This window comes from Procambarus clarkii, chromosome 81, assembly GCF_040958095.1.
Source record: "Procambarus clarkii isolate CNS0578487 chromosome 81, FALCON_Pclarkii_2.0, whole genome shotgun sequence".
Taxonomy (NCBI): domain Eukaryota; kingdom Metazoa; phylum Arthropoda; class Malacostraca; order Decapoda; family Cambaridae; genus Procambarus; species Procambarus clarkii.
The window spans coordinates 21855762-21870326 of record NC_091230.1 but is presented as its reverse complement, the minus strand read 5'-3'; the positions used below and the strand labels follow the sequence as shown (position 1 = coordinate 21870326).

General features: G+C 40.1%; 1 protein-coding gene across 3 annotated transcripts in view; it reads left to right on the top strand.

The window, feature by feature from the left end:
- LOC123773082 (uncharacterized) overlaps positions 1 to 14565 on the top strand; it is a 32585-nt gene that overhangs the window by 16387 nt on the left and 1633 nt on the right. For 2 of the 3 annotated variants that reach the window (XM_069315344.1, XM_069315343.1), the window contains exons 9-18: positions 122 to 211; positions 939 to 1028; positions 5046 to 5232; positions 7156 to 7282; positions 8560 to 8727; positions 9658 to 9741; positions 10661 to 10793; positions 10968 to 11040; positions 11752 to 11856; positions 12447 to 12528. In XM_069315344.1, coding sequence (XP_069171445.1) covers positions 122 to 211; positions 939 to 1028; positions 5046 to 5232; positions 7156 to 7282; positions 8560 to 8727; positions 9658 to 9741; positions 10661 to 10793; positions 10968 to 11040; positions 11752 to 11856; positions 12447 to 12528 — 1139 coding nt within the window. The remainder of the gene's footprint in view (positions 1 to 121; positions 212 to 938; positions 1029 to 5045; positions 5233 to 7155; positions 7283 to 8559; positions 8728 to 9657; positions 9742 to 10660; positions 10794 to 10967; positions 11041 to 11751; positions 11857 to 12446; positions 12529 to 14565) is intronic. The other variant, XM_069315345.1, reaches the window with a different exon arrangement.

The window sequence follows — 14565 nt, the reverse complement described above, 5'->3', positions numbered from 1 at the left end:
TGAAGTCATTCAGGTTTAATATTAATTCTGCTTTTAATTACTAATTATTAGATATAACTTTTGCCATATACATTATTCTTTTTAATGATTTTTAATAATACTTTGTTTTTATTTTTTTAAGAAAACTACACCCTGGACATCTCGTTCAGCCTGATCTGTCGGTTACCTGTCTTCTGCGACAAGTTTGGCTGCTTCGATTACAACTTAAAAGGTGAGAAAATACTAAACTAAATTCTTCTTTCTTTGTGATGAGCTGAAGTGGTCTACGTTCTGAGCTCACAATCTGGGATCCCGGGCTCGATTCTCGGCCGGAACAGAAAGGATTAGGCAAGTTTCCTATCACCTGATGCGCTGTTCACCTATCAACAAATAGGTTCCTGGGAGCTAAGCAATTGCGGTGAGATGTATCCTGGGTAAGGTCAGTAATAGGACTTAGGGGGACATCGACAACGGGAATTATGACAAAGACATTGGCATTAAAGGCCGTCACTCTGTTGGTATTAATGCTAAGTCCATACCTCTACCAAGTTTGTCCTTCAGCCGTACTTGCAGGCATTATATGACGTTCTAATGTGTTGCATAGTCGTGCATAACTGGGATAATGTTCCCTCACCCGCCTGGGAGAGTAAACCCAGCTAATGTTAGTCCAGAGTGCCTTACGGGTTATTCATGCCTGTGCCACCTCTTGGGTAGCTTAATCTTCATCACTCAATCAATGCTAATCCACGGGAGACATCTCCTGTCACGCAGTGTGCAGTCGCACCTCCACAGATCTCCAGTATCATCTATTGATACTGGAAATGGCTCAAAAGGGCCACCACTTATGGGCTATTCATGCCCAAGCCACCTTTTGGGTGGCCTAATCTTCTCTCTCTCTCTCTCTCTCTCTCTCAATGCTAATCCAGAGTGGTGTTATCTTTAGTGGTGTTATCTTTCAGAGTACACAGCGGTCGTCAGTATGGATGATGGAAATCTGACGAATAACATATATTGTTCTTCTTGCTCCGACTACTGTTGGTATTTTGCCTGTAAGTATATATGCTCTTCTGTTTCCCGCAGGCTGTAAGTATATATGCTCTTCTGTTTCCCGCAGGCTGTAAGTATATATGCTCTTCTGTTTCCCGCAGGCTGTAAGTATATATGCTCTTCTGTTTCCCGCAGGCTGTAAGTATATATGCTCTTCTGTTTCCCGCAGGCTGTAAGTATATATGCTCTTCTGTTTCCCGCAGGCTAGTTAGTGATCATTTTTATTTATAGAGTATTTATTTAACTACCGGTATTAAGTTGGTCAGTTGACCAATCCACACACTAGAAAATGGAGGGATGACGACGTTTCGACTCTATCGACTTGAGAATGGTCCAGAACGGACCGAAACGTCGTCGTCCCTTCATTTTCTAGTGTGGGGATTGGTCAACATACTTCAGCCACGTTATTGTGACTCCTCGTCTGCTTAAGTTGATCACTTTTTACTGTCTCGTGTTTCTATTCAATCTAATATCTAATCCAGTTAGATCAAATTATTAGGACCAATGTGGGGGTAAGGGGGGGGGGATGTCTTTGACAAGCCGCCGGCTTCCTGTCTCCTTCGAGGCCACTAGTGCTAATGGCCCTTAAATAAATCAAGAAAATGAGATTACCGAAGCTTCATGTAAAAATCTTCAACAAATGGTCGGAGTAATTCTTGTGAAATATCTTAGTATAAGTACACAAGTAAGTAGTTTCCAAAATGAAACCAATAAATAAGAAGTACCAATAAATATAAATAAAAAAATAGGTTCTCGTAATAAAAATGTTGGAGAATTTAATTTGGTTAATTGAAGAAAGGTTTTGAGTATTCTGTGTGTGTACCTAATGATCATGCGTAGAGTCTAAGGTAGAACCTTTACTTCTCGAGTCCACTTCATTATGCACCTCCGTTCTTTGTTAGTATACCCCATATGTTTGTATACCCTTGTTCAGCCCGTCCTCCAAACAAAGATCCAAAAGTGATTCCATGCACCCGCCAAACCCCCTGTTTATGAATGAAAAGCGGTTTACACACGACTCGACTGCTGACGTTCGAACATATCCGGAACAAGTGTTTCACTGACGAATTTTGTTCGAATCACAACGCTATAAATGCTTCACCCACGTACTACAAATAATCGCCAACAGAACCTAAACACCTAACCTAACCTATGCCTATATATGCTATTATAATATTAATTTATACTTGAGAAAATTCCCGTTTTGAATGAACAGCATATTAAAATTTATGAATGCGTCTGTGGGGTCGACCGCTGGATGTAATGGACTTGAGTCGAGGACGGGTTGCCTTGTTTTTTGTTATACCCGAATGTTGCTTGTTAGTATATCCGTCAGTTGTTAGAAATAGCAGTCCGATGATTGTCTGCTTTCAGGTTTCTCTGTTCATGTTTACAATTTGTCCTCTCGTATTGTAGTGCCCCCTCATGTTTATATTCAGTTGGGCACGTTTCCTTTTACCTGATATCTCTGTTCACCTGGCAGTAAATGGGTATTCAGAAATTAGGCAACTGTTGATTGTTGCGTTCTGGAGAATGTCAGTAATTGGGCTTTTGGTAGTTTTTTTTTTTATTTTTACATGCGAACATGGAATACAATAAAATAATAAACCAAGAACAGACATAACAAAACAAAATACAAAAGCACAAAACAAAGAAATACAAATACACTAAATACCGGCCTGAAGGGCCGACAACAAAAACATAACAATGAGCATAAACACAATGGAACACAGGAAAAAGAAACAATACCGGACAGGAGGGTAACGGAAATACAATAAATACAACAAACAACACCGGCCTGAAGGGCGCACAATAGGTACAACACATTGCAAACAAACCACAGGTCCAAGCACACACCAAACACACAGCAAGCACATAGACTACTCAAAATGTTCATACTTATCCGGCCACTCCGCCGCCGGGAATCGAACAATACGCCTCCCAAAGTAACATGACGTCCTCCGGAACAGGTTCATTATGAACCGTACGAGGATCAGGCATCAACTCCGGCACACCCACAATAAAACACCGAGCCCGCTGAACCCAGATGGGAGAAGGGCACCACGGAACAGGATGCACGCGGTCAACAATGTCAAACCGCAAAGGATTCCGAGCATCATACGCCACGCCGGAGGCCAAGACGTGAGGGAGAGGCTCATTCCCACGAGGCCGGGCAATGGGCAGCGCACTGGGAGCCTCCTCGGCTGCCTCACAGGGCCCCGCGTCAACCACCGGACGTTGTACCTGCTGGGACCCCCCACGCTTGGCATCCTTCTTCAGCACCAGCTTGAGGCCTCGGCTCGCACCAGAACTCTCACCATCCACGTCTGTAGGAGCGACCACCCCCCACTGCGGAGAACCTTCTGCAGGAGAAAAAACAGGAAGTAAATCATACGCACGACCATTATCATCAGCAGGCACATGGACGTCAGCAACCACCAGCGACGTAGAGCGCGAAGCGCCCGGAACCGCCACATCATCGCCCGAATCTCCACCGGCGTCGAAGTCCTTCACATCAGCCCAAGCAGTAGAAGAACGCCTGGAACGCTTGGGCACTGGCCGCACATCCTCACCGCCGGAGGCGGACCCAGAACCACGGGCTTCACAAGCCGTGCGAACCGACGCCCGTCGCAGTACGGCAGCAGCCTTAACCACAGGGGGAACCGGGCCGCACACAATAGGACGCTCCGCAGCCGTAACACCTGGCGAGGGCGCAGGGCCAGGCGCAGCAGCAGGAGACGAGGAAGATGGAGACGACCCACAGAGACCATCCGGAAGACCCTCGAGAGCAACTGGCACAGCGAATTGACCAGCGACAGGAGCCACCGGAACACCCGGAGGAGGGACAACAACCACCGGGGGCACGTCGGGTGACGCAAGGGGGGGCCGCATCAGCAGCGAACGAGACCTGCCCCTCTTCATTTCCGGAATCCACGCCCTGAGGGAGCGGCGGAAAATCTTCTTCCCGGAACAAGTTGACAGGTGCAGCAGGGGCCTCAGAGCACCCGGCAGCCCGATGCCCTAACTGGCCACACCGGAAACAAGTACGGGGCTGCCGGGCATAATACACCCGAACGTAGTAACCCAGCAGCCGGACAGAAGATGGGATATCCGACCGCAGGCGCATACCTAAGGTACGGACGTTCGTCTGGTTCCCAGTATGGTTCCCAGTATGGTTCCCAGTATGGTTCCCAGTATGGTTCCCAGTATGGTTCCCAGTATGGTTCCCAGTATACTTACCCGAGGAAAGCGTGTTCACCCGCACACTGATGACCGCACCATACCTCCCGAAGTAGCGCCGGAGAAGGTCTTCAGGGAACTCCAGGGGCGCACCATGTACACTTACATAAGTCAGGGCACCACTGCGGTCCGAGACCGCAACAGAGCCGGTGCCATCCGGCAACGGCAACGAACGCCCTTCGTACCGACGGAGGAAGTCCCGATACTCCTCCCTCACGAACTTGATAATCACCCGGTGGGCCGTAACAAGCTCAACTCCGTAGACAGCCTTCACCGGGACACGAAGCATGTCGCACATCACCAACTCAATGGCTGGATAACCAGCCTTACACGAGAACTCCAGTCCCACGGAATTCACACGTAGAACAGGAGGAATATGAAGCCCCCCCCATGTCAGAACTGCCACGTCAGCACGCAGCCAGGCAGGCAACAACACTGGGTGGGCAGAAACGCCCCCACCACCTGGTGACCAAAGTGGCAAACAACCCCAGTAGTCACGGTGGACGGGACACGTCCGCACGCCACGGCTGCTCAGGGCGAACTCCAATCATAAGGAAGTGGATTATGAGTAACCATAAAAACAATTTAGGCAGGTTACTTATCCCTGTGTTCTGTACCTTGGTGAGCCGCCACTTTGTAACTAGTAACTCTTAAGTCAGTATTGTGTATATAATTTATTACTAGAGTATGGTATATAATTATTGATAACATTAAATAATTCTGTTTTCTGATGTTATGTCTGGTACAGTTCCAAATGACTTGACAGGAATGTGTTACAGGGTTCAAGGATACTAGTGGCATCACCCAGGAAGGAGTAATCAAAATTCTCCAAAACAGCCGTACACCTGACCTGTCTGACGTGATAGACACCTTCTCACCCGACTCTGAAACTATTGAACGATATAAAACGCCAGCCGATAAATTCATCATCACCTGTAGTCATGACCGCAAGAGTTGTTCCCATGCGTGAGTATACTGGAAAGTTCTGTTTAACAACAGATCAATCGATCATGATGTGTTAGGTTCACAAGATCAGTTAAAGTTTGACTAGGATAGGTTAGAATATATCAGTACCCAAACAAATTGGCAGAAGAGTCCTTATAGAAGAAATTGTAGTCCTTATAGAAGTCCTTATTTTGAAGAAATTGAAAGTCCTTATTTTTAGTCCTTAAGTCCTTAAGAAGTCCTTATTTTAGAAGAAATTGTAGTCCTGATAGAAGAAATTAAGAACTGTTAGAAATCTGTTTTTCCAGTACTTTTGTTCGACTCTGTCTACTTTTGTAAGAATATAATACCGTATATGCTTAATTTATTGTATAATTAAGGTCTTCTGAGACAGGTTTGGAAAAAGAAACTTTTGTAATTTACATAAATTTATTTTAATAAGGGCTGAATTTCCCTGCATACATCTCAACAGCTGGTAAAACAAAATCATAGCTAAATGTTATTTGCCTTCTTGCCTGCGACCTTTCTTGCTTTGTATCTTTACTTTGTAGAGATGTATTTATGTATAAATAAATAAATAAAAGAAGGTACAATGGGTTTGAGAGTACATAACACTGTTTACATTCTTGTAAAGCCACTAGTATGCATAGCGTTTTGTGCAGATGTTGATGAGCTGGGGCCAGATTCACGAAGCAGTTACACAGGTACTTATGAAAGTGTATATCTTTCAGTGTCCGCTATCTGTTGCTTAGTGTCCGCTGTTAGCGAGGTGTTTCTTAGGCTCCTGCTAACATTTACTGCACGCTCGAAGTAGCTTCTGAATTTGATTATATTTTTCAAATATAATTTTCAGGACAATTTGGGTTTGGGGTGGAAATTTGACAAGCCGCTAGCTTCCTGTTCCCTTTCGTGTTCACTATATGTATAGATGGTGACCCACGGGTAGATATTTAGTTTCACAAGTGTTGCGGGGACTGGGAAGGGGGGGGGGAGGATGATCAGGGGAAAGCGCCAAGTCATTAAGACTATACAGCACTTGGAAGGAGTCAGTTGGAAGACTGGAGAGAGAGTCATTTGTTCATGCAGTTCCTGATCAACTTGAGCACTAGTCATATAAGTGGCCTAGTGCTTTATCATGATTATTACCTTACCCTGAGCATTAGCACCCAATTCAATTCAATTTCTTTCTTTATTATGCACCCCATACCCATCCCGTGGGCGGTGGTGTAAAGGATTACAGAGGCACATTGTTCGGTTGATTTGTTAACTTTTGAAGCCAAATTTGTCCTTGGTGAAGAGATTTATATACTCCGTGTAGTTGTTGAGTCTGCTGAATATTATTTTCTTTGAGCAGTTGCTCGTTGTTTCCAGGCAAGAGGATGGACAGTAGTTGTCCGCCTGGGGCCAGATTCACCAAGCAGTTAAGCAAGCACTTACGAACGTGTACATCTTTCCTCAATCTTTGACGGCTTTGGTTACATTTATTGAACAGTTTACACGCATGAAAACTTCCCAATCAACTGTTGTTATTGTTATAAACAGCCTCCTGGTGCTTCGGACCTCATTAACTGTTTAATAAATGTAACCAAAGTCGTCAAAGATTGAGGAAAGATGTACAAGTTCGTAAGTACTTCCGTAACTGCTTCGTGAATCTGGCCTCTGGTGTTATCTTTACATTTAGGTACAGTATATAGATCGTCTTTGCTGCATTGAAATCAACTGTTTTATATGTTTTATTCATGGAAATGATTTCGTGATTATAGTTCTTTTAATTTTTCTCTCTCTGCAGATTTTTCCCCGTGTTATACCACTCACTTCCTTCAGTTACATTATAACTACTGTACGATTCCCTCCCGCATTGATTTTCCTCTCTGTTGCATATCTCGGTATACAATTTATATTTTGTTAATTAAATAATTTTAATGTACAAAATTATGATCTTAGAAATTTCTTGGAGTGGACAAGTGATCAGTATGGGAAGTGCTACACGTATAACTCAGCCTTCAAGGCCGGGTACAACAACACAATCATTAACACCAAGCCCAAGAAGACCTCCTCAGTTGGCCCCAGTGTGAGTACTGTCCTCATGTGTCACATTCATGCTGCCTATTTCTCAACTACACAGGCCAAGGAAATGCATTAAAGACATGGCAGACGTATTCAAAAAATATTTTGTACTTTTGACATATTAATGGTTAGGTATGTGTTAGTTTCATAAATGTAAGAGCGATATTTCTACCAGCTTTCAGCAAAGACAAAACAAATAAGTTGACTGTATTAATAGGGTATAGGTTTGGTTTCCTCGACTTGATGCTAGTTTATTCTTCGTACATTTGGTTTTATTTTTTGTGCATTTCCTTTGGCATGTGAGAATTGAGCAAGGGTGTGTGTGAGCATGCATTTTTTTTCATTGTTTCTTGTGTAATTACTGGATTGATATTTATATTAAACTGTTGGCTTTAATGTTCACACTTAAATTTGGTTAATCTTCAAGACAAAATTTATTACATATAAAATAATGAATAATATTAATAAAATTATTTACATATAATATTTATGCAATTATTGTCTCATAGTAAGTTTGGGACAAATTTCAGAAACTTGGCCTTGGCCAGGATTTATTAAACACCTGTACAGATCCCAAAAGTAAACATTTATCTTACTTCAATCATGGCGGGTTAGCTTACATTTATGAGCTCCAAAGTGCTCAATAATAACCTCTCAATCAAGAATGACCTCACTGCATTTACAAGGTCATAGTGTTTAATAAATAGAGGCAAAGCCACCATGGTCGAGGAAAGATGTACTGTCTATGTTATGTAAATAAATGTACACTCAAGTCCTTGATGAAGCCTGGCCATTGCCACAAGGGATGGCCTTTAGCTCTTACACTGTTCTGGATCACTAGTCACACCTGTTGATTAACAGTGATTGTTTTCTATAATGGGTCAGAAAAAGCTTATCTCGCTGGAAATTCAAGTCACCTGGAAAAACGGCGTGAAAATTTAATAAATTGCAAATATTATATTTCACATACTAATTTTTATTTTTATTTATTTTGTAAATATTTGTGAAAATTAATCTTCACAAAATAATTTTTATTGTATATTATTTTATATCTAGGGCTAGTTACATTATTTTGATCAATAGTGTATTAGTACAATACTGTACAAATCTTTGCTTATTGACACCTCAGACATTGATTTAAGGTTTTAGCAACTGATGCAAGGTTGTTTTCATAAGTTCTCTATCAATCTAAATACTGTACTATGAGGTATTTAATATAAAAATGATAATTGCTGGAGTATTGTGCATAGTTAATATTGTTCGGAATATTTGTCCCTCCAGAATGGCCTCCGGCTGACAATAAACATCCAGCAGAACAACTATGTAGCGTTGTTGTCTCAAGAGATTGGCTTGAGGATGATCGTCCACAGCCCCTACCAGCTGCCCTTTCCAGAGGATGAGGGCTTCAACGTCTCCCCTGGCAACAGTATCAATGTCGTTGTTACCACGGTGAGTTAAGTGTGTCATTGAGTTGTTAAAGTGGGATTTGTCTATTAGTGCCCTAAGAATCAGATTATAGTAGTATATAATGGTAAACAAAAATGTATAAGTTGTGAGCTACCTAAAGGAGATTGGTGACTACATCACAGGAATATTAATAATTTAAAATCTGCACAGGATACAAGTTAGCATAATCAAAAATGAGATAAATGGCTGTTAAATTACTATAATGAAATTTTCTGTTTCATGGTCACTAAAAAGAAAGTTTCTAAAAATGATTAGAAAGAAGTGTATCCATGGTCCTGTGGTAGCTGTTGTAAACAACGGTTAGAAAGTTCTCTGCCCTATAATAGCAGCAGTATTTTTACTAAAATCTGCACTGCCACACCTAGAGAGAGAGAGATATAGATTGATATATATACATGTATATATAATATGAATGTATATATAGATATATATACATACTGGTATATACTGTACATGAAAGGTGTACACCCCGAGTTGATTGTCTTAAACCATGTTGAAGACTAATGTCTACTTGCACCTTAGACATTAAGCTATGTGTAGCTTCAATGACTCGTGGCCAAGAGGTCTCGAGCCCTATTGCATGATAATATACTGACAAGTGTAGTCTAAAGAATATTTGCAGATTAGACAGTAAAGCAGATTATAGACTTATTTAACACATCAGTTGAGAGGCCTTGATGCTAAACTAACTCAACACATTAAATGCTAAGTTTGTGTGTTAAATTCTAATCAGCTTTATAAAATAAAATGGAGTTTGTGGCATTTGCCTTGAACTAAACTTTTCACTGACCAATGTATGAATCTTTCTTACAATTTTAGCTTAAAATGAATTAAAATCAAACATTTTTAATACTACAGTGTACTGTAATAATAAAAAAGTTGGTAATATATTGTATCGCAACTGGATTGTAGAAGAAGCTGGAGAAGGTGGGTGAACCACATGGAGATTGCAAACTCAAGGGAAAATCTCAAATCTTCAAGGAGTACTCCTCTCTTGTGAGTATCAACCACCCTTTCATCCCCATCCCACTCATACTGTACATTACCATGTTTTGCCTGATGGTAAGCTATAAAAGTGACGTTTAATCACTGTAGGATGAATGCTGTCGGTGTTGATTCCTTGTTACATCAACATTGTTTGTCCAGATTTGCCATGGAACCCTTGCTTTCATTTGAGCGGGAAATATTATATTTATTTTGTCCCTTGCTGCTTTGGGATGTAATATTTGGAGTGTAAGGGCCAAGAGTACTAAACGAACTTGTTAATTATAAATGTCTCTTAAATGTTTCAAGCTACATAAAGATTGACTAAATATTTGTTCATAATTCCTGCCAAACTCTAGTGAAATTTTTTAGATTATTTAGTAAAGTATTTTTTATTGCAGTGGGCAATGTTTTATTTTTATTTAATGTTTGACCCCCAGATAGTTATGTAATTATTAGAAGATATCCAAGGAATGCCCATTTGCTAATACAGTATTCACTTATTTTCACATGTAAAATTACAGTAAAGGGTTAACATCAATTTTTCCTGAGAAGCTCCAACAATGAATAGATTTACTGTGATTAAAACTCTCAAGTTCTTTAATTTATCAGTGAACCTTCATGTATTACAACTGTACTCGTGTGTGATCAGGTGGTTGTTAAAAGACCAGATTTTTAGAACTGCCTTGCCCAGAGCACTGATAGTAAAGATAGTCCCAAGTGAACATTTTATTACCTCCAGATCTTTAAATAAAGTACAGCTTGTTGTTTGAGCAAGTGTCTCTTTCTAAGAATGGAAGAAACAATCTAGCAAGGGCATCATCATGTGGGTTTTTATGGCAATGAATTTGATGCAGTAATATATTTTTTTTTTTTTTGCAAGTTTCACAATGTTCTGTCAGTAATAAGTGCCTGGTGTGTTTATCAACAGCGATGCAAGAAGATATGCATTGAGCGGCATTTCTGGATAATGTGTGGTTGCTACGTGGGTAAAAGTCCAGTCTATGACATCAAGGGTTTAATCAAGCCTAATAATTCGTGTTCTCTCATCAATGCCAAAGAAAGTACGTTATTTACCAGCTTGTAAAACAGCTATATAAAATTATCAAGAGCATAATTTTCATATCAGTACTATATGCATAAATTAAATTTACCTTTTAGCATTGATATTCTCTCTTTTAGGATGAAATCTGTTTGCTAAACATAATACCTAAAGCTTGATTTATTATCTTTGGCAGAGCTGTGCATGGATAAGGTGATGTTCTTATATCAACAGCAGCTTCTAAACTGCATTTGTCCACAAGCCTGCAAGTGAGTTCATCATAATAAGCTTGATTAAACATCTATGAATCTATATACAGTACTGTACTCTAAAGTAGTCAGAAGATCTGATCAGGGCTCATTGATGAAACAAGCAAAAGGGTTTCATATAATAGAAGACTCTTGAAAATGTAAAATTTTATAACTATATATTCAAACAATTCATTATGCCTTTTGCTCTCATTTGTTGGAAAGATTGTGAAAAAAATCTTGAAAAAAAAAATTCTTAAGTAATAATCAATTGTGCTTCTTTTATCTCTAAAACCAGTCGGATCTACTACTACAGTTGACCGCAAAGTGGAACAAGTCTCGATTGTGGAGAAAATGGCTGTTGTAGCCTTGGATATTGATCAATCATTTAAATAGGGTCTTTCATAAAGAACTGGTGTGCAAGCTAAAGACACTTGGAGTTGATGGGAAGCTTTTGCATCCTATTGAAAACTACTAAAGTAACTAAACCTCCCAGGTTTTCATAAACAATCATTCCTCCAACAAACATACCATAGAGGCAAGTGTACCCAAGGGTAGTGTGATTGGACCTCTCCAGTGGAACATCTCCAAATCACATCTGACAAATACATATCAGTCTGGAGGTTGCCACAACTGACTTCCATCTATGATCTAAACAAAGAACTGTGTACTTGCTAAGCCTGTAATAAAATGCCCATAAACAGATCCTACAATGTCCTCTTATGTCCACAGGGAGACTGTATATGAGAGTCGGGTGACATTAGCCGAGGAAAACAGACCTTTCTACAACATCATTCAGAAACTACTGAACAGAACATTGGGTGACAGCCTGTGTTCGTGAGTTATTTCTGCAGTAGATATCTATTAGCAGTTTTTTTTATAGAACTCCTATTATTGATAACATACTGACCAAGAAAGGGTTATGCTAAGCTTCTTTACCATGAATAAAAATGAGTTTTTAAACATGATTGTATCTGGGGAGATAAGTCGCCTGCAGGGGTGTATGGCATTGGTACTGGAGCTGTTATTGGAGTAAAGGAAGGGCATCATATAGTTTGTAACTAATATGGAGCGCAGTGGTTTAATGAGTGACATAACAAATTGAAACCTAAGCATGAGGAATGTTAGCAAGGGTTTATACAGTATTGTAGCCTAGTTCACAGTTACACTGAAGACTTCAAGGTTAGTTCAGTGACATAATTTTTAAACACAATCATGTAGATTGTGTTTAAAAATATATCAGGATATTTAAGTATGCAGTGTACCATAGTGTATATACTGTATACACAAAATAATAATTTTTTTATCCCATAGAATATTATATTGATCTTGTACTCCAATTCCCTCAATAGCTTTGGTTCTAATTTGCAGTAGAACAGTGTTAATAACTATGACAATGCTATAGAGCAAATCTACTTCTCTTACAGGAAGAAAACCGGATTAGTTCGCATCCACCTGTACCTTGACTCCCTCACTTATGAGATTATTAGAGAGAGCCCTGCATATACAGTAAGTTCCATTCACCGTTTCTTAGTGCTACAAAATGTAGATTACATGCAGAATTTGCACACAATTTACATGTGCAAAATACTAATTTCTATACACATTTGTAATAGTGTGCATATTCACAAATGCATATAGGTACAGTATTACATATGACATAATATGAATATTAGAATGTAAGTGAAGTTCTGCAAAGAGAAATATGTAAGTTTTTAGTTGGGTGTACTTGAAGCTCAGGAAGCTCAGCCTGATGGAAAACTCTGCACAATGTGAAGAAACTCGTACCAAAATGCACAGAGGTCACATAGATTAATTTCATCTAGGAAAGAAGCATATGGCAAGTATGCTATTAACCATTGGCTTGATAGGCAATGCTATAAAGCATAAAAAAATATATACAAAACTTATAGAACAAATAACAAACTGGAAGGGCAAAAAAATAAGACAAGAGCTAGACATAACACCACACCAGTGCCAGATGTATCCAACTCTATGGGAAATAAATGAACAAGTAAGGTTCAAAATGAGAAGTTCCAACTTACTACCACCTTGTTCAACTGAGACAAACAAGCCATAAACAAATACACTTCAGCTTCTAGAGTAAATATGGTAGGAAATATGAATGAAATTTCCCTGACCAAATGTCAGCAGGAAAGATGGGCATGTGGAGCTAATGCTTGACCCTGCAAAGCACACCTCAAATGCTCCCCTCTTGTATGCCCAGGATTAAACAACACATGGAGGTAGGGTAAGATATGGATGGTGGGGGATGGGGGGGAATTAGCATTTCAGTTACAGTAATTTATAGTTAAGGAATACACAGAAAATATAAAAGTGCTGTTCTTCAGTACAAGAGGAAATTCAAGTGAACTACACACAACTATTCTGAATTGAATGAGTCAAAGAAACCAGCTAATGCATGTATTTACACAACATGACAGGAAACATATGCAACTAGATTCATCATTAACTGGCAAGTTTAACACTTGCCAGTTAATGTACAGTTCTCAATGGCAGTGAGAATAACTGAGGTATGGAGAGCACCCCTCACTATGAAGAGGGGTGCCAATCCAACACGTCACCACCCTTGACCAAAAGCAAGTCTGCAGTGCCGAGGGTGGAGAGAGAATACTTGTACACAAAAGCATGGCACTATTACTCTACATCACACTAAAACAATCTCTCCCATATACAACTTCACATACTTGCAAATACTGACAATGTATAAATAAAAGTAATATATAAAACTGACATATAATAAAAATAAGTGCTAGACATTATAATGTAGCTGGACTCAATTGATGGGCCACTCTAGGGGCGAACCTCATTTGTAGATATAGTATATTAAAAACATACCCAGAGACTATAACACTGAAGCATGTGAAGATAAAGATAACTACTTCACAGGTAGCAGCAAGAACCACCTGTTAGGTACTTAAAAGGAAGAGAGCACTAATAGTGGCAAGACTTTAGAAAGGGCAGTGACAGGGATCCTGACAGCTGCAAATGGTAGGGACAGAAAACAAGGGGAGGATTTCAGGCTAAGCTGATACAGCAAGTAATGAAATAATTTAGTGTTCACAAGAGGCAGTCTTGGTGAAGAAATTTCAACATGTACCAGGTCCATGCCAGGCAAGACATTTGGGCATGTTTCCTTACACCCAATACCTTTGCTCACATTTACTGTTATAGCCTTCTAGGCTTAGTGCTTTTTCTTTACTGCAACATGACCAAAGTAATTATAAACAGATAACTAAGAGTTAGGTGTTATGGGTCACACCTGTTTGGTACCTGCTTGATGGGGTTCTGATTGTTCTTGTACTCCCCAAGCCCGGCCTGAAGCCAGGCTTGACTTATGAGAGTTTGGTCCACCAAGAGTTTTACACCCCAGGAGATGGTTAGGTACTGTTGTAGTGCATCACTGTTGAATACAGTTGGGTGACCACACAGTTTCCAAGGCAGCAGTGAGGCTAAGATAAATCTAATGAGCTTCCTGTCCCCGACAATGAGAAACATAGCATCTTTGGTACGGTAGGTGCTAAA